The sequence below is a fragment of the Schistocerca piceifrons genome, chromosome 1, assembly GCF_021461385.2.
Source record: "Schistocerca piceifrons isolate TAMUIC-IGC-003096 chromosome 1, iqSchPice1.1, whole genome shotgun sequence".
Classification (NCBI taxonomy): domain Eukaryota; kingdom Metazoa; phylum Arthropoda; class Insecta; order Orthoptera; family Acrididae; genus Schistocerca; species Schistocerca piceifrons.
Window position 1 is genome coordinate 245,208,669 of NC_060138.1, and position 23,964 is coordinate 245,232,632.

Consider the following 23,964-nt stretch of genomic DNA (forward strand, 5'->3'; position numbering starts at 1 on the left):
TAAAGTTTGTACACGTCTACTGTATGTATATTTAAAAGTCAGTAGTTCACCCAACTCAGGTCGTTGTAGAAGATGTTCCCGCTTGGAAAAAGATTGGGAACCGCTGATTCAGCAAAATGTGGGTAGGCGTTATCGTGGGGTAGGATCGCTTCACACGGTCTTCATGGTCGTTGTTTTCGGACTGCGCTGCAAGACGTCTCAGTTGGTGACAATAAATCTCAGCAGGGATGGTTACACCTCGGAGAAGCAGTTTATAGTACACCAGACAGTCACCGTTTCATCAGATGCATAGCATTATCTTTCATGGCTGCTAGCAGGTTTTTGTACAGCAAGTTGCTGCGTTGTCTGGGATCAACCGTTCCTTTCTTTTCCTTATATTAACATGAATTGACCATTTATCGTCACCCTTAATGAGACAGGAGAGGAATGGTTGGTATTGTTCATGACCCATTTGATGACGAGTAATCAGACATGCAACCGCTGATTTTTGTAATTTTGACTTAGAGCATGCAGTACCCGAACACCTGTTTTTTGAACCTTCCCCCTTGCGCGCAAATGTTTTCACAATGGTGGAATGATTTCATTTCTCGAGTACACTAATGTGGATCATTGTGAATTAATATGTTTCTATGATCTTCATCAAAGCCCAAAGCTCTTCCTGAACTTGGAGAGTCACTAATGTCAAAACGATCCTCCTTAAAAGGAGAAAACAATTTGCTTGTCGTGCTCTGTCCATAGCATACCCGGCGTAAAAGTTTCTGGCTGCCTCTGCTGCTGTCACCTCTCTACTGAGCTCAAACAGAACAATATGTCCGAAATGTCCCGATTTCTCCACCTGGCATTCCATCTTCTAGTGTCCATAACTCCACTCATCATCTCCAAATGACAAAATGAGAATACGTAAGCTCAAATAGCAACAGTGAACTTTAAATAAATAATGCCTGTTGATATATAAATCCATAGCATACGGAATACCAACATGCAAACCAAAAAGACTACGAACTTATGCACCAACGTAATAGTCTTCGCACATTTGTCTTCTGAATAGCCCTGTTCACGCACGCGCGCTCGTGTGTGTGTGTGTGTGTGTGTGTGTGTGTGTGTGTGTGTGTGTGAGATATGTGAACGTGGACAAAGATGAAGAAAGCAGTGCATCACCGTCATCTCCATGAATTGGCAATTAAAACAAATATCGTTGACAGTGCAGATAGTTATGGTACTGTAGGAGGTTCATAAGCAGTGAGACCGAGTATCTTCCAGGGAAACTCATAATCGCTCTACGTATCGTGAGTGAGTGAAGTGAAGTGTGTGAGACTGGTGCGAAGTGCGTTGCTGATTGCAGGTACGACCCGCAGAGGCTGGGCATGTCGCTGTGGAAGTCTGGCTGCCGCAAGGCGATACAGCGTGCCGACCGTCACCTCATGCGAAGTGCCGCCGCCTTGCTGATTTGCTTCTTTATCCTACAGGTTATGAGCCTCTAATAAGAGTAATCCGTGATCTTGTTTATCACTGAAATCATTTACGAGCATTCACAACTCTTGCATGTGCAGTCTTTGAGAAGGGAAAATGAAAACTGAACAGTGGGAAATGCACCATGTACTCGGTGCGAGGAAGTTCGCATTGCAATAACTGTACAGGGTGTTTGAAAAAGTACTCCCTAGTTTTAATGTGTACTAGATTCTGTACAAAGTGACATACACTATTCTAGTTTGTGGTGTTTGGTTCATCAACCCGCCAAATTTGGTGCCCTGCAGTGAGAGGTCTGCTTGACCTTGAGATGGCACCAGCGCTGTTTTTTCCTCTGTTCCCTCAGTTCAGTCCAGGCGCGCGTGCAGTGCAATGCAGAGCAGCTCAGTAACAGGAAGTGCAGTGTATTATTTGGCTTGTGAAAACTGAGTCATTATAACAGTGCAACGCAATTTTAGACGTCAGTATGATGGTGAACCACTTACAGCAAAAACTATCCGTCATTGGCTGAAGTCTTTCAAGGAAACCGTAAGTGTTTCAAAATCAAAATCACCAGGTAGACTGAGAACTTCTGGAGATGTTGTTGAACAGATTCTTTTTGGGCCACATAAAAAAATATTGTGTACAGTGAAAAGATCAGAGGCATCAATCATGTACGGGAAAGAATCGTTGCTACAAAAGGGACAGTTACACCTGAAATATTGGTGAAAGTGTGTCGACGTGTACAGGGCAACAAATGGATCCCATGTTGAAGTCTGTTAACATTAAACAAAACTTGAAGGAATTCTCTTTCATGATATGTACTCGTTGATGTAATTTTTCATTAATTTTTACTTAAAACTAGGGAGTTCTTTTTCAAACATCCTGTATTTACGATATTGCAGTGCTTGTTATTTCGAACTGTGATGCAATGTTCCTTTGGACATGCATGTATGTCCAAAGGAACAGGCACTATGGGGTCTACAGCCATTATGAAATACATGGGATGTATTTGCAGTTGCGATTATGGACAACCATCAGCTGTGTAATGGAATGACGTCAATGAAATTTTGTGCTGGACTGGGACTCGAACCCAGATTTCCCATTTATTGCAGGCAGTCGACTTACCATTAGGCTATCTGGGGACGACTCACCGTTAGACCCCAAACTTTCATATGTTGTCAACCGTAGACCGCTAGCGATAAGCAGGAAATCCGGGTCGAGTTCCGGCCCGGCACAAATTTTCACTGTCGTCATTCCATTATACAGTTGATGCTTGTCCATTTTCGCAACTGCGAATACATCTCATGTGTCACTGTATTTGGGTTATTGAAAGAATTTCTTCATCTCCTGTATATCGCACTGGATTATTCAGACACTTCAGGACAGCGTCGACAGGTACAGTTTCAGCAATATTGGATACTCGATGGTCCTTCCCTGGAGGTTTCTTACCATGTTGAACATGACGTAACATCTGGTATCACTGTTGTCGCCATTAGTGTAAGGAAGCGACACTTGTCATTCGTCCTAGGATTTCAGCTGCCTACAGATTCATACGCAAACAGCCACATCAGATAGTCATTCCTTGCACAGAGTGAAGGCATTGTGCATTATGACCACTAGTTTGTCTGGTAGGATCGCCAGAAACTCTTTGTTGGAAGGGTGGCTACGATCAAGGGCGTCACTTGGACAGCTGCTTCTCGCAACACATCATTTTGTATTGGGCTTGCATTGCGCAGCGAAAGATAGAACTGGAGAGATGAGTCACACGATCTTGTATAAATCCGAGTGGTGTTTGTAACATATGGCATGTGTATGTGCGGTAGCCTAATGTTGCTTTTGTGACCCTACGATTAGCAACCTGCACCTAGGAATTTGCTTTACTCATGATTATCAAATCAAACCAGTTATTCCTATGGATCCCACTAGAATGAAGCACAATATGGATACCGTAAATAATTCATTCTCAAAAAATACATAGAGTGCAAAAATTGTATAAATCTGATCTGCTCAATGTCAGATTCTGTCCTAAATGTAATTTTGAGAATGGCAGAACATATGTTTGACTTTATTTAGACTGCGCCCCCCTTTATTAGACAGGCTTCAATGAAGTAAGGGCCTATAATTCTGTCCTCCACAATCCCACGCCATACGGTCACCGACCACAGTTACCGCAGACAACATGGATTTTCAATTGCCAAATAAGGCATGTTATGCAAATTAACAGTTTCTCTGTTCGTGAATGTAACCTCGTCAGTAAATAAAATCAAATTAATAAATGTGTCATCCCTCTGAATCTGAAGTTGAGTCCATCAGCAGAATTCAATACGATGCATACAATCTGTACCAGTTAATTCTTGGTGGAGACTGTTGTGGTAAGCATGATATTTATGGCGATGCAGAACACGAACTACACTACTCTGGCTCATTCCAGATTCCCTTGCTTTTTGACGCGAACTAACACAAGGATCTCTAACCACAGTGGCAGTACCAATTTCCGTTTTCTCGTTATTAACTTTCCTTTGCGAGATATGTTTCCAATGTGTTAAAGATCCAGTTATTCTCAATGTATCATACGTATTATGACGTATACTGTGAGTACGTTGAGGATATCTTTCAGTGTATAAGTCTCTAGCGCTCACTGAATTTCGTTGGCATTCTCTTGTTCTTCGATGAAATATATCATTCACATTCGCTTGATTTCGACGATAGTGTTGTATTGCGAAACCACCGAATGGTGTTCACATGTCAATGGCACTTTAGATGGATACGCCGTATTCGGCGAATACTAAGTATTTGCACGATATACGAGAGACAATTGTCAGAGCATGTGCTTCGATAAGTGCCGATGTGATAAGGAATACCACTCAACCCATGATAACACGATTGCAGTACTGCATTGATACCAATGGACATCACTTTGAACACCTTCTGTAAATGGACATTCATGCAACTTTTGTTACCTTTGTTGACCTTCAAAGACCTTACTGTTACACAGCATTAGATTCGACTCGATAACCGCTATCAGAAAATAAGCACCAAACTATAGCATCCCATTTTTAAAAAGAAGTTGACCTTCATATCTCTGATGCGACCCCAATTAGCAAAAAAAAACCAACGTCATATTATGGCCTCCATTGTCTCATTAAACATTTGCCCCACAAACGTTTCAGCTACCATCATACTTTCACAGTTATTCTAGGTGGCATTAGTTAGGTGACTCGCCCTGTATATAGGTCACTCTGGCCTCCACCACTCAAAGATAACTTTGAGACAAATGCATATGTTTAGTGCTAGAACAGTTTCCAAACATTACACTTGTGACGTCTCTGACGCGAAGCGACTGTTCTTTGACTATGCTCTTTGGCCTTCCGCTTTGTTTTTGTGTCGACAGCCATCTTTCTGTATTTGCTCTATTAATTGACGAAATAAATGTCGTTTCGATCCTAAAAGTTTGTTATTATGTTTAAACGCCACGTAAAACCCACACACGTTAGTAATTAGTTCTGCAGTGACATATAAAGTTTACTTCATTGCTTATACACATCTTAGTTTGGTGTAACAGGGAGTAATTTGCTTCCTGATGCTGCTGCTGAAGTCGTCGTCCCGGTCCGTTTCATCTGTAAACTGGAGGATCTTGTTACGTGAATTCCATGAAATAATCCAGGTACCAAGTCGTTTTATAGTGGTTTATTAATGACAAGCTGCACAACATCTTCTTGGTGGGAGCCCACTCCATATAACAGGCTACATAGTCACAATACAGTAGTACAACAATTACATTATTACATTGATGTGCGACACAGTGGTCGCGTCAGTGAAGCCTCCAACTGAGCTCTTTCTGAGCCTTCGGCTCCCCCTATTTATATGTTCTTAACAATGAAGTTAACAGAACTAGAGCGCAAATGTATAAAATTAACAATTAAAAGGTCAAAGTTATTATGAATAACTATACACACCTTTCGTATTTTATGCCAAAACCGGCATATACAATATAAAAGATTTTTGCATGAGATATACAGGGTTATTACAAATGATTGAAGAGATTTCACAGCTCTACAATAACTTTATTATTTGAGATATTTTCACAATGCTTTGCACACACACACAAAAACTCAAAAAGTTTTTTTAGGCATTCACAAATGTTCGATATGTGTCCCTTTAGTGATTCGGCAGACATCAAGCCGATAATCAAGTTCCTCCCACACTCGGCGCAGCATGTCCCCATCAATGAGTTCGAAACGGTAAGGCTTCTGCTTTAGCCTTTTCCGTGAGATTTTCCAAACCGTCGGCTGTGGTACGTTTAGCTCCCTGCTTGCTTTATTCGTCGACTTCCGCGGGCTACGCGTGAAACTTGCCCGCACGCGTTCAACCGTTTCTTCGCTCACTGCAGGCCGACCCGTTGATTTCCCCTTACAGAGGCATCCAGAAGCTTTAAACTGCGCATACCATCGCCGAATGGAGTTAGTAGTTGGTGGAGCTTTGTTGAACTTCGTCGTGAAGTGTCGTTGCACTGTTATGACTGACTGATGTGAGTGCATTTCAAGCACGACATACGCTTTCTCGTCTCCTGTCGCCATTTTGTCTCACTGCGCTCTCGAGCGCTCTGGCAGCAGAAACCTGAAGTGCGGCTTCAGCCGAACAAAACTTTATGAGTTTTTCTACGTATCTGTAGGGTGTCGTGACCATATGTCAATGAATGGAGCTACAGTGAATTTATGAAATCGCTTCAATCATTTGTAATAGCCCTGTACATCACATTACACAAAATAGTGGAAAACAAAAATGTCAACCTAATTTTTCTTAATTATGGCTGAATTAGTGAATGCAAAATAATGCTAGCATATATTGAACGAACATGACATAAAAGTAACAAATTTTATGAACTTTAATGTATTATACCAAATCACTTATTAGATACTACTGGAAGTACGAAACTTTCAATGAATTGCCTCCTTGGAGAGTATTTCGTTAGGGTATCAAAAAATGAATGTAAAACAAGGGGTTATTTTATTTCAGTAGCTCCTGAAGAGTTTTGGGTATCTGCGAGAGCTAAAGCTATTCTTTAGAAATAAAAGGGTTTGCTTTCAAATGGAGAATAATCATAAATGCTACAAGAAGAATACACCTTACAACTAATATACATAAAAAAATTTAAAGGCAGAGTATAGTGACTGTTTTTAATTCTTGTGTTCAGTCTTCATAAAATTGGTTTCCATGTGTTCTTTCACATCACCTATTTTATGTTTCTTGCATTTCACTTTCCTTGTCTCTCTATTTCAAACAAGAGTCCTTCAATCACTTTTCAGGCATCGCTTTACAATTGACCTGAAAGTTCCAATCTGCATCTGCTCACAAAATATTGATATGTAAATACATATACATAAGAAAATACATGTACGTAAGACAAGATCAAATGTCATAAAAAATGAGAAATTACATAATTGGAATAACATTTCAAGAAATTATTTTACAATATTCAGAAGAATAATTTCTTTGTCATGTATTGCTCATCTCCTGAGCCTCAGTCATGTGTATGGTGTAATATTTGTCTTGGTCAAAACGGTGACAAAATATTCATTTACAAGTTGAAGTAAGTTTCATTAGAATTTCAACTTATACTGTCTCAGTTATTTTCAGTCCACATGTTATCAATGCGACGACTTTCACTGTAAGTTGTGCACAGACCCTCTTTTTGGTCTAACACAGAATAATCAACACCCTTCCTCTTTGACAACAATCAGATAAAATCTGACAGCATTAGGACAACATCTGACAGCGTTAGGGCAAATTTGGTAACCCAATGACAAACTGGACAGCTTTTGACAAAAACTGACACCACATAGGCAAATTAAGTCCAACTTTAGATAAATTTTTCATTATTATTCTCGTAGCAAAACCGTATTTGAGGTCCTACTCCATCTCACAAAAAACCTTTGAAGCAAATGCATGTTAGTGAAACAAAATTATGTCAATATATTCAAATATTTCATAACTTATTTCCTTTCTCTTCCATACAGAATTCATTCTGAACTATTTATTGCTGTTTTCTCTTCCCTCGCATGTGGTTACATTTTAGCAACCTCTCATCATCAAGTGTCATAATCTTATGTATCTCATCTAAAATGTATGCAAAAGTCATATATGTGTAAACCAACAATATGAGCTACTTCTTTGCAATATTCCAATCGCTTGTTGCAGTTCTTGTAGTCAGTGTGCTTTGTATTATGAGAATTTCGTATTCTTGATGCTTTGCGATTGTCACTTTGGCAGTAGTCACGCATCAAATACATTTCGTCATTTTTTAGCTTAAATTAACCAAAGCAAACGAATGAACGTGTAAACAACGGCCGTCCCTCTAGCTTTTATAACAGATCATTGATGAAGGGTTCCCTACTACACTGTCAAAGATTTGACCAAAGGGCTTTGACCTCGGACACTACATTGCTGACGTCTCACGGACATGCACTCAGGCCTGTATTTATCGTTGGACACGGTATGTCATCTATTGACGTCACATGTTCAACGTATGTTATTCACTTTTGGAGTGTTTCCCAACATTTGCGGCTCCATGTGTCTTGTATTAAAGTACTTGCCTCAGCATCATCCAAGTCACTTAATGGTAATAAGAATCAACCTGTAGAAGGAAACGCTGGGGGTTAAAATTGTAAAGATCAAGACTTAAAAACCGAAAGCAAGTTGAAGTTGGTGCTGGTTGCGGTAAGTATGCAGAGATGAGGAGACTCGCAGAGGACAGACTAGCGTGGAGAGCAGCATCAAACCGGTTTTCGAACTGAAGGCCACAACAGCAACAAAACTGATTTGTTATTGTTGTATATTATTTTGAGGCATACTTAAATCTCGTCCCATTAAGTTCTTCCATGCGTTGTTGAAGTTTATTTGTACGAAAAACGTACAGTGCCATCAGCAAAACTAAGGTTTCAGATTCCATCTTTAGATTTCTCGCAGCTAAGAGATCTGAAAAATTACTCTAAAATTGATGAGAGTAGCTTTAGTAATATAGGGCCTCCTTCTCTGAGTAATCTTTCAATTCTGTATATCTCACTGTCCTGGTCAAATGTAACGGACTCTTCAAAAATGCTTTTAGTGCAGTTCTTGTTGAAATTAAGTCAGATGCTTTCGGAATATCGATTGATACCAAAAGAAATAGTGAATTGCTCCAGTTTACAATTTTATTCACAACTTGCAAATGGCCCTTTGAGGTTTATCCACTTCTAAAGATACCTGTTCACCTTTTGATTAAAGTTGAATGTATTTTCGTGTTGTAGTACTCGCCACTCTAATCCGCCCTGTGCAATATCTGCATAGCCTCTACTGCCTTTATCCACTTGAACGTGCGTACTGTAGGCAAGTCTAGGTTTCTCGCTATAATTTTCCCCAATACTTTCCTCCATTACTCAGCCAAAAATTCTTTGATGTCTCCTAGTATGTCTTAACAACCTAGCCTTTCTTTCAATCGACTTGTGCGATAAAGGTCGTTTCTTCTCGTTTCGGATCAGTACCTCTGATTTATCCACCAAATCTTCAGGATTCTTATCCAACACATGTCAGACGCATGTGTTCTCTTCTCTAAAGGTTATTGTCTACGTTTCGCTTCCACAGAAGGCTACAGTTCAGAGAAGCATTTTCAGGAAAGTTTCGAAACTCTTACATTAAAAATTTTTAAATTTCGTTGTTAATATATTTCTCAACTTTGGAGAAGTTTTCTTACAAATGTCAGTCTGTACTTTATATCCTCTTGGCCTCTGCTTTCGTCAGTTAATCTGCTGACCAAATGACAAAACATGTCTACTTTTATCAACATTTCATTCCCTACTCTAACTCTCTCACCACCACATGACTTTGTTTACTACTCTCCACTACCTTTCTTTTATTTTGATTTACGTTCATTCTTTTCTCTGTGCGGTTGGTAATAACTTAAGTGAATGTGTAAAGGGGGGGGGGGGGAGGGAGATGACTGGTAGTTCCATATGTATTGGCTGTACGCTTTCTTGTGAAGGACTACGGTTAGACCATACTTCCATTTTTGAGGAGTTCTCTTATTTCGCAGTCATAATATACACACAAGTTCAGAAAAAAAAACGCCTTGAATGGCTAGAGCCAGGACGATCATATTCACAGGACATGTACATTAGCGTGTTCTGTATAAATGATTAGCATTTGAACTATGTCGGCCCATCGGCTAAAGGTCGACATCGATATCGTGGTGCAACACCACCTACCTGTTGTTGCTATAAATGGATCAATGTGATTTGAGCAGAAGTGCAAGGTGTCTTGCAGACGTATGAGCGAATCGCACCGTCTAATCAGTGATTCTGAAACAAGGGCATCACCGGCATGAGAGATTGTTACACATCCATCCGGGAAATTGCTGCTCGTATAGGATGAAGCGTTTCGGCACTGCAGCGGGTGTGTGCAGAGTGGTTCACGGAAGGCTGCAGAACATGACGAGATGGGTCAGGTCTTACCTCCCAGACCACCCTCCGAGAAGATCGACACCTCATCCGAATGCCATTACAGAATAGATCTGCGTCCTCCCTGGCTCTAGCGCAACAGTGTAACACATTATACATTATCAGGGGTGAAAGTCCGTCACCGTTTACTATAGCATGGGTTACGTGCGCGCCGTCCACTTCTCCGCCTACCTTTGACGAATGTGCACAAACACGCCAGTTGGCAGTGGTATATGGAACGACGTCACGGGGGACAGGAATGGCATCAGATAGTGTTTTCCGACGAATCCAGGCTCCTATTCTTTGAAAATGATGGCTACATTTTGGTTCGTGGCAGACAGGGGCAGCATCATCACAGTGACTGAATTCGCACAAGATGTACAGCGCCAACTCAAGGCCTTATGGTTTGGGGTGCTATTGGGTACAATCACAAACCACAGTAGGTGCGTGTCCAGGCCACTGTGACCAGCGCGACCTACGTGAATGACATCCTGCGACTCGTAGCCAGACGCGATTTTTCAGCAAGACAATGCACGACCACAAGTTTCTGCACGAACACGTGCCTTCTTGCTGTCACAGGATGTCAGTCTTTTGCCCTAGCCCGCCGCATCACCAGACTCGTCGCCAATCGAAAATGTGTGGGATATGATGAAACGGCGGGTGCATCGGTGTGATCCAGTGCCAGCCACCACAGATAATCTTTGGAACCAGGTGACCGCAGCATGGATGGCTGTACAACAGGACGCCATTCGCGCCTTATACGCATCGATGCCATCACTTACGGAAAGAGTTATCAGGGTCTATGGCGGACCCTGTGCCTCCTAGGCAACGGGACTCCTGCTGTACCGAGGTGACGGAAGTATTAATAATTTCTGCAGAACATACTAATGTAAATATCCTGTGAATATGAATGTCCTATCTCTAGTCGTTCAAGATGTTCTGTTTTTCTTCTGAAAATGAGGGTAGTAACTAATTTTTGCTTTACTTTCGTGCAGCTTTGACGACCTCCGTGGGGAAAGTCGTAGACATAGTCATTAATTAGAAAAAAGTAACACATCTATCCGAAAATATTTGTAAATGCATTTATGTGCCACTCAGTGGCATAACTAGGGTAACTGTCACGGAAAACTTCAACTATCCGACACCCCACGCCCCCTCTTGCTGGCCGGCGGTTCTAGGCGCTTCAGTCCGAAACCGCGCTGCTGCTACGGTCGCAGGTTCGAATCCTGCCTCTGGCGTGGATGTGTTTTTTGTCCTTAGGTTAGTTAGGTTTAAGTAGTTGTAAGTCTAGGGAACTATTGGCTGCCGATGTTAAGTCCCATAGCGCTTAGAGCCATTTGAACCAACCCTCTTGCTGACATCTCACAATTTTTCTTAAATTTCATTGCTACTTTATCTGTTTGTTTGTTAAAATCAACACATCTTTATAACGAAGTATAAAATACACGTACTAACAACTGTTTTTTGTGTGATACAATTCAAATAATGGAATAACACACAGTTCAGAGTCTTTTATTGATTCTTTCACGATCAATAAAAAGTAGTAGAAAAGAAACAACAAATCTAAAAAACACTCTTAATAATTTCATTGCATTGGCACACTTGATATAATAAGAGTGACTCCATTTATTATGTAAACCAGAGAAACAAGCCTCTCTGTACAAGGCAGAGATAGGTCCTATGGAACTATTACTCATCTTAGTCCAACCCGAATCTCCTAACGAGTTTCTTTCATACATCTCCTCTCCCTTCCCATTTTAGTGCTTTCTAATCCTTGAATCATTTCCATTTTTCTTCTTCTTCTTTTAGTATTTCGTATTTCGTCCACTCTCGTCCCTTTTTCTTTTGTCAATCCTAACTTTTTCTGCCTGTCACGAAACTTCGCCCCCACGGAAACGGCGCCAGGCACCGGCTGATATGGCTTGGTTACGCCACTGATTCCTTTGCAGGGTACTGGCTAGGTTAGTTCGTACGCTGCGAATATCTGATTTGCGACAGTTGGCCATGAGTGATACTTCCTACTAAGTGCGATACTGATGGAACGTGGCAATTAGCTATAGTGCTGTGCATCGTTTGTATAACTCGCTAAGCATGAAAAATGCTAAAACCGCCATTCTCTTTGAAACAAGCGTTTTCCGTGTTTTCAGGCGTGTCTGAGCGCCGGGACGCGCCTTCTGCAGACGGGGCTGTTCTCTATGATGGTAGAGGAAGGCCCGTACTTCCGTGCCTGGCTGTTTGGTGCCGCTCCTGCGTACCAGCCGGTGGCCGGCCAGATGCAGCCTGAAGACTCTTCCGAAGAGGACAGCAACTACTGGGAAGGAGAGCGTCCCTGGGCATCATCACCATTGCGCAACGAGTGATACTGTCGACTCGTACAGGTTCTCTAACTGTGGTACCATCGCCAAACACTGGACAGAGCTTTCAAAGCAAAGCGAGATTCTGCTTAAGTTTTGCTTGTGATTACTTATAAAATGTGTATTTTCAGTATATTTGTGATTACACAATTTTAGTAAAGGATTACACCCTTAATAAAATGTATCTCACCAAAACCGACCAATAGTATACTGTATGGTTCTATGTTTCAGTGTTTCACAGGAACTTCGAACTTCATGGACTGCGTGACCAAAAAGTGAAGTATCCAGCATGGGCCAACGAAAAGAAATGAACCTTCACGGGTTGGGAGGGAATGTTATGTTATTTCAGGGATCCTAAATTCGAGTCAAATTTACAAAGAACATGACAGTTCAAAAACGGCTCTGAGCACTATGGGACTTAACATCTGAGGTTATCAGTCCCCTAGAACTTAGAACTACTTAAACCTAACTAACCTAAGGACGTCACACACATCCATGCCCGAGGCAGAATTCGAACCTGCGACCGTAGCGGTCAGGCGGTTCCAGACTGAAGCGCCTTGAACCGCTCGGCCACTCCGTCTGGTAACTTGACAATATGAGCTCGCTTATCAGTATATCAGTATAATGTTGCACGCCCCCTGGACTGGATTGCATGTATTGACTCGGTTGAGAAAGTTGTCATAGAACCTCTCCTGAGGCAAATTGGTGCATAACTGTTGTAACTAATATAAAGTACACGTATTAACATCTCTTTTTTGTGTGATACAGTTAAAACAATGGAATAACACACAGTGCAGAGTCGCATTGCTTGCAAGAGTAACGTGATATCTTTTGTTTCTTTCACGATCAATAAAAAGCAGTAGAAAAGAAAAACAAACCTAAAAAACACTCTTAATTTCGTTGCGTTGGCTCACTTGATATAATAAGAGTGACTCCATTTATTATGTAAACCAGAGGAACAAGTCTCTCTCTACAAGTCAGAGATAGGTCCTATGGAACTATTACTCATCTCAGTCCAACCCGAATCTCCTAACGAGTTCTTTTCATACATCACCTCCCCCTTCCCATTTTAGTGCTTTCTGATCCTTGGATCATTTCCCTTTTTCTTCTTCTTCTTTTAGTATTTCGTCCTCTCTTGTCACCTTTTCTTTTGCTCTTCCTTACTTTTTCTGCCTGTCCTGAACGGAAGTGATGTCCAAGTTGGTCCTACCCATATTTTGTCGGTGACAAATCTGGGAATTTTGCCAGACACATGCGCAACTAAACATCATGCAGACAGTGCACAGAGACACGTGCCATGTGTGACGAGGTGTTTCATGTTGAAAAATGGCACCAAAGTACTGTCGCATGAGATATAACAAGGATGATGCAGGATGTCCTTGAACACCAATGTGCCGCCAGAGTTCCCTCAATTGCAAGCCACGACCTGAAGTCACAGCCGGTGACTACCGACACCGCGACGCCAGGAGTATCACTGCTGTGCCTCTCCAAAATACTGGAAGAATGGGGCCTCTCCCCAGGTCACCACCATAATCACCGACGCCGCGCGGGATAGCAGCGTGGTCCGAGGCGCCTTGCCACGATTCACGCGGATTTCCCCATCAGAGGTTGGGGGCCTCGGGCATGGATGTGTGTGTTGTCCTTAGCTTAAGTTAGTTTAATTTAGATTAAGTAGTGTGTAATCTTAGGTTACCACCACCTTAGTTGCCGACAATGGTCATCAGTGATAGTACGACAATGTCGTGTGACGAGAGCCTCTCGTCTAGTATACCGTTCGCCTGGTGCAAGTCTTTCGATTTGACGCCACTTCGGCGACTTGCGCGTCGATGGGGATGAAATGATGATGATGAGGACAACACAACACCCAGTCCCTGAGCGGAGAAAATCTCCGAGCCAGCCGGGAATCGAACCCGGGCTCTCAGGCAGGGTTCGAGTGCACCAGACCGCACGAAGCCATGGGCCCAAGTTGTGAACTAGTCACTGTGCAAGTTAGTGGTGGCTCCATAATGGTAAGGGCTATATTTTCATGGAATGGACTGGGTCCTCAGTCCCAGCTGAACCGATCACTGACTGGAAATGATTATGTTTAACTACTACGAAACCATTTGCAGCCATTCATGAACTTCATATTCCCAAACAACGATGGAATTTTTGTGGATGCGAATGCGCCATGTCACAGTCCCATAACTGTTCGCGACTGATTTGAAGAACATCCTGGACAGTTTAGGCGATTTATGTGACCACCCAGGTGCCCAACATTAATCCCATCGAATATTTATGGGACAAAAAATCGAGAGGTAAGTTAGTGCACAAAATGTTGCCCCGGCAACACATTCGCACTTATGGACGGCTTATAGAGACAGTACAGTTCAATATTTCTGCAGGGGACTTTCAACGACTTTTTGAGTCCAGGCCATGTCGAACTGATGCACTACGCCGGGCTAAGAAGCCAGATGCGGTATTAGGAGGTATCTCATTTTATTTGTCACCTCGCTGTATTATGGTTAATGCTGTCAAATGCTTTTCTTAAGTTTTAGAATATATCAAATAACCTCACATATTTTATGACTACCTCTTACTACTTGGATAATTCAGCAGCAACAAAGCTTCAATTCTGAACATGTACAGAATGTTAATTGAACAAATTCCTTGTCGACTGAAATAAAGTCACACGTATTAAGCGATAATAGATGCTACCATACATCTGACAACCTACTGGCGTCCGTGATATTACACCGACAGATGAAATTCAAATGTGCAGCAAGACAAATGGTAGTGGTAAGTTCCTATGGGACGAAACTGCTGAGGTCATCGGTCCCTACGCTTACACATTACTTAATCTAATGTAAACTAACTTACGCTAGGGACAACACACACACCCATGCCCGAGGGAGGACTCGAAACTCCGACGGGGAGAGCCGCGCGAACCGTGGCAAGGCGCATGAGACCGCGCAGCTGCAGCAAAATAAAGATCAACTTAGTCGTCATATAAGGGGTCAAACATTAACACGTCCTGATGAGCAGCAGCTCAGAATATTTGGACTTAACGTGCTGCGTGAAGTCTATGGGTTAGCACAGAATCATAATGATAAGTGAGATGTAGAACGGGTGTAATGTATTGGACCGCCTTGACAATTACCTGAGACTGAATAATCAAAGTAGAACAGCCTGGCTTGGGAATGTTCTTGGCATGGATGCCGGAAGAAGGACAAAATTGGTTTATGAATGGAAGTCATCTGTAAGAAGACAGATAGGAAGACCGCAAAAGCAGAGATTAAGAAGACAGATATGGTTCAAATGGCTCTGAGCACTATGGGACTTAACTACTGTGGTCATCAGTCCCCTAGAACTTAGAACTACTTAAACCTAACTAACCTAAGGACATCACACACATCCATGCCCGAGGCAGGATTCGAACCTGCGACCGTAGCAGTCGCGCGGTTCCGGACTGCGCGCCTAGAACCGCTAGACCACCGCGGCCGGCAAGAAGACAGGTAGGAAGACCACAAAAGCAGAGATGTGGAAAAAGATACAGAAGATCTTAAAGTTAGAGAATGACAAAGAACCGCGTTCCAGAGGTTTGAGTGGACTAAACTTGTTGAAGAGCTAAGACACACAGGGAGTTGTAATATCAGGACAAGAGAAAAAGAAGAAAGAAGGGAACCTCTTTTTTCATGCAAGACAGAATATATTGCCAGTCCATCGGCTTCAGCGGCCCAAGTTAGTTAATACAAAATGTCCTGCGTACAGAGTCACTGTTGCAGTAGACTCTCCTGGGTCTACTAGTGGAGTTCTTGCAGTCTGTAGACTTTAATAACTGTTACTGTCTGACTGTGAGCTCAGCTACACAAATGTGAATAAAAATCCATTCACATCAGAGCTTTGCTTCACATTATTCATTCTTCTTTTACTCCTTGCGAATAGGAGCTTGGAGTGAGGTAGTGTCGTCATTTTAAATATTTCGAAATTTAGGCCTTTCCACCAACCCCGATGAAAGCAGTATTTTATCGGTGTCGTAACTCGAAATTCCCTTAAAGTTTCATACTACAGTGCTGGGAACGCACATGTGAAGGCTATCCTGGAAAGAAACCCTGTTACGCTATAAATGAAATATTGAAATAATTAAAGCAAATCTTGGTATTACAGACTTGTGTTACTTATTTACACTCAGATTTAAACATAAATCATGTCTGTCAGTGAGTTTCCAAGGTCTATCTGCTTAAAATTATGACTTCTGAGATTGCAGTCAGCCCTTGACATAATCTTGATATTCTTCGTCAAAGTATTGGAACTCGAACTAAGACAGGGCTGTAGCGTGACGGTTCAAAACTGTCTAATTTGAACTGATGCAGCTATAAAGGGTTGGTCACTACTAACGTCGTCATCACGAATGTTCATCCATATACTCTTAAATAAACAACACTGTTGACGCACGACACCTTAGTTAATTACAATCCGTCCATACGCTGTACAAATTTCACGGTGTATGATAAAAACTTTTTGATGTTTTTTCTGCTAGAAACTATATTGCAGAACGGATTCCTGTGCAATCGAGATCACGTAAGTCAGAGAAATTCACTTCGAAAAATTAGATTCTATCAATTTACGTAGAATTCAAAAGTACTTCTCATGTTGTTTTCCCATAATTGTTCACTATTTGCTTTAAAGCTAATACGTGTGTCGTGATATATTGTGTACTTTTGTCGACTGAGTAATCGGCTTTATCATCCAATAGTGTATATTCTTGTTTTAAACAATTTTGGTAATAGTGGTATCCCTATTCAGACACTCATTCCCTGTAATTTCAGTGTAAATCTGCGTATCTAAGTGCATAGTTTTGAGAACATTCGTAAGTTTGGTAGTATCAAGCACAAAATATTTCGCAGTGATTGATTGTTGTGATTTATTTTTGCGTATTCTAGAATTACAACAGCAGTACCTGGTTGGAAAATTGTTTTCCCTTAATCGCAGTGTTAGTATTCACACAGTTAGAGCAATATTGCCATCTTTTTTCTGGTCGTTCACTAGTTTGGCCTAAGCAAGCTTTTGAAAGTGTACAATTTCGACGTAAATATTGCTCTTATGAAACCGAATGCTTTGGCGTAATGACACGTTCTGCACGTATTAGAACTATCACATAGTGTTACATTTTGAGTGGCAGTGTATCGTACAGTGTTAGCGTGTATTGTAAATTTAAGCTATTTTCGAGTTTGTTACTTCAGTTTATTACTGCGCATAAGCTCAGAAACAAGTTCGTGACGTGTTTGTTTGTTTTTGTTTTGTTTTTGTGAAGTTCCAAGTATCTACAAGGAAACAGCATATTTTAACCAAGGTTTTCCCAGTTATAAGAGAAATCACTATCTTAGATGTTAACATCCTCTGCTCTTGAAGGGAAACTTGCAATCTCTGTACCATAACAAATTCAAAAATAAAAGGAAATCGCCACACTTATTTGAAAGATGTTTATTGTTGCATATTGCCTTACATCAGAAACAATGCAGCCCCACTGTGGATGCTGTGCTTAACCATGGAATGAGTTATTTGTTGTTCATAAGCAGCCTGTAAATCATTCTGACTACCGTCGTGTATTTGGAATGGGTGTGTTAGGAAGTCTGCTGAAAGATACATACCAAATTTACCGAAGGTACCTCCAGTAGCATGAAGCCTTCTTTATTAAAACGTCATCAAAGTCATAAGCACTCTGAGTTAGTTGGTAAACGTATTTACTTTTGCCAAAGATATCCGTGTTTTGTAAAAAAGGAATGAAATTGCAAGGCAAATTTTATTAACAGTGACACTAACTTGATAGAAGCCTCATACCTGGCTAATTTTTGAATTACAAAGGAAGGAAAACGTAACACTCCCATTTCTTGGATCATTAAAGTGAACAAGCTATAGTGGTACGTCCAAATTTTTAATTATGTATAGTGGTACGCAGTCATGAAGTTGGGAGCTCCTCGTATAGGAAAATTACAGCAACGCATAAGATGGACCGCCTTGCGAATTCCTTGAGTGTGCCTGAAAGCTTCATTCAACTTGTTACAGAAGTTATTCCGTAAATCTTTAATTCAGCGGTCGTCAACTGGTGCGACGTCCACCAATAGGAGATGATGAGGTCCAGTGGGGACGATTTGGAGCCATTCATGTTCCCAAACGACGATTGACGTTTTATGGATGACAATAGGCGACGTCATTGGCTGCAGTAGTTTGCAACTGTTTTGAAGAGCGTTCTAGAGATTTCTAGCGAATGAGTTGGCCAAACAGATCGCCCGATACGAATCCCCTCGAACATTTAGGGCACATAATCGAGATGTCAGTTCGTGCACAAAATCCTGCACTGGCGATACATCAGTAATTATGTAAGGGTACAGATTAAGCATGGCTCAGTATTTTTGCTGCGGACTTCCGACGACTTGTTGAGTCGATTCCACTTCTAGTTACTGCGCTACGCTGGGCAAAAGGAGTTCAGACACGATGTTAGGAAGTATCCTATGACTTACGTCACCTCAGTGTACAAGCTACAGCTGGCGAGACTGCAAACCATAATATTAACAGGTTGTGCAAGAATGACTGACCAATAACTCTTCAAACCACTATTCTCTCGTTGGAGTACCGAATAAGATAATCAGTGCATAAACAACTGAGACTGCCCCTTGTAACAGCCCTGAAGGGGACAAGAAACTGAAGTGGCCACCACTTCGGAAAAAGGGGTGGACTCTTACAGCACTGGAAAAGAGAATGCATTTCTGTGCAGGGTCCAGTTTAATTTAAGTAAGCTCTACTTTCGATCTGATACCCATCACACCGGAATACCGTAGCGACTTTGGTGACAGTGGCAGGTTTTTCAAATGAGACACTGAAGAACTGTGATTATATTCTAGGTAGCCGAGAGTTGGAAATCGCAATGTATTTTAAGGGGGGTAGGACGTCAGACGGGCCGACTTGGAGCAGGAGAGGCATCACACGACATTTTAATTTCCAGTGTCTATACTTTTACAAATAAGTTCATAAAACTTTGTCAGCATCACCAGGAAGGATTCAGGATTCACACTCATTGCAGTGGAAGTTCGAAAACATAACAAAATAATTTTCTTTTTTACGTGCGAAATTCATTATTTTTTCACTTACTAATGGCTGCATTTGTTGCTATAGGTACACTTTTCTTCATAAGTTAGAGAGATTCTTCGATGAATTTTGCACAGCATACATACCATACTTATAGGTGTTTGAAACTATAGAATTTATTTAATTTATGAAAAAACGAACGAACTGTTATATTTTAAACTTCATGTTTAGGAAAAACACAAATTTTATAGTTAATTACCTCATTTTTTACCACAGTTTTTAATACATTTGGAAAATTCTAGAGTTTCATACACCTTTAAGTATGGTTTGTATGCTGTGCAAAATTCATCGAAGAATCGCTATTACTGATGAGGAGAAATGTACCTATAGCAACAATTGCTGCCATTAGTAAGTGAAAAAAATGATGAAATTTCACATGTAAAAAAAATTACTTCGTTATGTTTTCGAACTTCCACTGCTATGAGTGTGAATTCTGAATCCTTCCTGGTCATGCTGACAAAGTTTTATGAATTTATTTGTAAAAGTATAGAAAGTGCAAATTAAAATGTCCTGTGGTGCCTCTGCTGCTCCAAATCGGCCCGTTTGACGTACTACCCCCCCTAAGTGGATAAAATGAAAGAAGGTAGGCAATAACACTGAATCAAATTTAATGACAGACGTTAAGCACGTAGGTGGTGACTAGACGGTAGCGGCCGATCACTTGGGCCGGGTAATGCCGACGAAGGCGATGATCTCGACGGCGGGCCTCACCGGGCTGGCGGGCAGCCTCCCACGCACCTCCTCAAGCAGGTGAACGTCCACTGCGGACCCCTTCACCGACGGTGCCTTCACCGCTACCGGCTTCGCGGAACGCCGAGGCGGCGGCAGCCACTCCATGGCAGTGCGGTGGCTCCTGCGCATGCGTACGAAACAATCATTGCTTCACCAACTAAGATTCGCTATTTAGCGAGCGTTGGTTGGATTTGTCTTCTAACAGCGCTCCAGTACAACCGTGCGCCTCTTGCTCCCAGCTTATGATACCTACAGACAATGCCACAAACCGAATCAAATGTAACAGTTCAGCATAAGACAGTAAAACAGTACACTGGGGGAAATACAGTACGGCGCCTGTTCATGAGTGCAAAGTTTTCCGTTATCTAACATCGCATTAAAGAATGCTCCTTTTCCCTCTTACAAATTCCAGCCACGCCATGCAATGGGACCCCCAATAAGTGAAATGCCCCTTTTCCTTATACGTAACAAACCTCCCCGTGAAACCTTATGCTACTAACTGAAAAGGCTTACTACCGACTTCAACAAATTACTTACATACATAATAAGCACTCGTATCCAGAAACATCTGGAATACCCCTACCATATCCTAACGCTCTGTGTGGTTTTCGTTCTAAGCAATCCGTAGATGGTCAGCTCCTCAATTGCATTCAACTGCTTTTCCTTTCTTTCTGTCCTCAGACCTCGAAAAATCCTATGACTGAATATAAAACCTCATGCAATTTCCGTCAATTATGCCCACACTACAGCTTCTATTCCAACATGCCACCCATCTCAATCATATTCAATCGTATATCTGTTGTCCATCCATTCGAAGGAATGCTCCACAATTATCGGTCCTGCCTTCTCTCCTCCATTGCCTCTACACAGCTGGAAGATTCAGTCACCTGACCCATCCATCTGCTTCAGTATGGTGACAATATCACTTCCATGGTCTCTACTCAACTCATCAAATACTTGAATTGTCATTCTACACAAATCTCAATAGCTGCACCTCCTGGTGTCACCTCTGGTACATCAAAAGCAATATCGTCGAACTGCACGCAATAATAAATAAGACGTATGGCCTATTGTATCTATTTCCCTGCTTCCACCTCACTGTCTGCAAGCATCTCATCCATCTTATTAACTCTCTAAATACCTTGGATTAACCCTCAAACCACGAACAGACGTTCAGACCCATCTACCAACCATCCAACAAGAGGCTTACAACAGGTTAAATTACCGATACAGCTAATGAGCCATATGTAGGGATTTCATCCTCCAACCGTTCTCTACATCTACAAAAGCAGTCAGTAACCCATGCTCACCATCACTAACAACGTAGCTTGGCTCTTCACCCCTCATCCCCCACCTACAAATTTATTTCCCTATAAATCTTTGAACGCCATGCAGTCAGTTTGTCTCGCCTTCCACATTACTCTTCCCTCTTCTACACGACTTTTCTCTCAGCTACTGAAATTCTCCAGCCCCCCCCCCCCCCCCTCACCGCCTCTAACTTCCCCATTCTCAAATTCCTCTAACGTCTTTTCAAAGGTCTTGTTGACGTTTTTTCCGTGTTTGTAAATGAAACTTGAGTTTTTAATCTCCACTAGCTGCAAAACTCAATGTATTACTTTTTCCATTTACTCAAACTTATGTTGACACCTATGTGTCATCTGCAATGGATCCCGAATTATTTATGTGAAAATGTTGTACAAAGTTGATGGTTGTTTTCCTACAAGTTTTTTAAGTATCGTTTTGAAATAAAAATAAAACAAGTACACTATTCTTAGCAATTTTATTTTTGCATGAAACCCTGTACTTTAATCTACTTTTCTACAGAATTCCCACCGATATTAAGGCACTTATCATATTGTACAAGGAGCTTTTGAATACCATCCTCACAGAAATCTGTCATCTGATTAGACAACCATTTCAATATGATCGTTCTGACTTCTTCCCTTGACATCTATGGAAACTCATCACGCAACGTAGAAAGCCTAAAGTGTCTGTCCACTCTTAATTTTTCATCAATTTTGTGCACCAGCTCGTCGGTAATGACTGGAGGTCACCCATTTCGTTCCTCATCACGCACATTCGTATGACCATCTTTAAAAGCTTGTACCCATTTCCATACCATCCCATCGCTCGTTTTCTCCAAACATTTCGGTAATCTGACGCTGAATTTCAGTCGTTTTCATGCCTTTAGCACCAAGAAAATGAATCACGGGCATATTTCTCAGTCATTGGAATTCTCAATCGGAGAAGCCATTTCAAATACATACAAACAAAAGTAATCACGCCGAATGACTCTACTTGCCAACTTACTTTAAAGATACGCCTCATATTTTAGGCCTGGAAACTATGACATGCACATTTTTTAATTTTGTTTCGATTCCTCACTCGAAACTACATTCATTGGGGAAGTAAATTTGTACAAGTCGGCTTCTTTTTATGGCATTTGCTTAAAGAGTTACTAATTTTGAAATTACTTTCGGAAAGTAGTGTGCAGGAAGTATAGGAATGCGACTGATTCAAAACATTCTTGCGTCCCAGCCTAGAATATTGCTCAAGTATGTGGAAAAATTTGGAAATTTGTGGTAAAATCTTATGGGACCAAACTGAAGGGGGGGAGGGGGGGAGCTGCGTGAACCGTGACAGGACGCCCGAGACCTCGCGGCTACCCCGCGCGGCTTGAGTCTGTGGGATACACAACAATAGGACTATCAGGCGACACGACGGCACAAATTGTCATAGGTTTATTTGATTCACGGCTGAGAATAACGAAAATGTTGATAAACCAGAACTTCCAGGCCCTTAGAGATAGACATCACCTGTGCCAGAAAGCCTACGCAAATGCTTCAGAAACGGTATTAATCAGGAATCTAGGAATACGCTGACGTCCCCTGCGTGTCGCATCCACGGGAAGTGTGAAGACAGTATTTGAATACAGGAAATATATTCGCAGATATGAACATGAATCGCTTTCGGCTCTGAATTGGAATGAAGCCAATGGAAATTTGCACCAGACCGGGATTCGAACCCGGATTTACCACTTTACGCAGGCGGTTGCATTAACCTTTTCAGACATCCGTACATGAATCACGGCCACTCCAAAACTGTCATATGTCATCATCCATGTGTCACAACCTGCACTCGTACTTCACGTTTATTGAGAGTCGAGGGCCTTATGCTGCATAATAAATACGAAATACCAGAGCCTGTGTTATTAACAAGTACGGTGCAATATTCCTTCGGACATGCATTCATCCATGAATGTCCGAAGGTACACTGTTTCCCTCTTCTTCATAAGAAAGACACTGTTATTCCGTATTCGTAATATTAGAATAATTACAACGCCCAAAGATGCATTTAAACAGTCGTTCTTCTCGCTCTGCATAGGCAAACGGAATGAGAATACATCCTAACATGAGATACAATGGGAAATACCGTCTGCCATACACTTCACAGTTGTTTGTAGCCTGTACATGCAGGTTTAGATGTAATGACAGAATGATAGAAACGGCCAATTATTCCCGCCAAAGGTGATCGCCGCGAAAGTATTCAGTGAGAAGTAATTATTATGAAGCCTATTACTCGAAATGTGAGGTAATGTATGAAACAACACCTGACAACATAACAAAATAAAGGGTCGCGTTTGCCAGAATCTTACAAATACTCATGTTTTTTCAACATGTCCTCTAACGTTTTCATGGTGGATCAAGTTATTTAATGATCGCTGTATTCAGCGGTAATATGTATCATCGGGAACTAAGGAGATACTGCTACAATCGAAGCTCATACACATTCAAATTACTCGGCCGACAAAAGAATTCAGAGGAAGTTGAAAT

General features: G+C 41.5%; 1 protein-coding gene across 1 annotated transcript in view; it reads left to right on the forward strand.

Moving 5' to 3' along the window:
- LOC124805593 (peripherin-2-like) overlaps window positions 1-12,280 on the forward strand; it is a 58,566-nt gene extending 46,286 nt beyond the window's left edge. Inside the window, exons 3-4 of the mRNA XM_047266193.1 lie at window positions 1,343-1,466; window positions 12,068-12,280. Of these exons, the coding sequence (XP_047122149.1) occupies window positions 1,343-1,466; window positions 12,068-12,280 (337 nt within the window). The remainder of the gene's footprint in view (window positions 1-1,342; window positions 1,467-12,067) is intronic.
- Window positions 12,281-23,964: the final 11,684 nt, after the last annotated feature.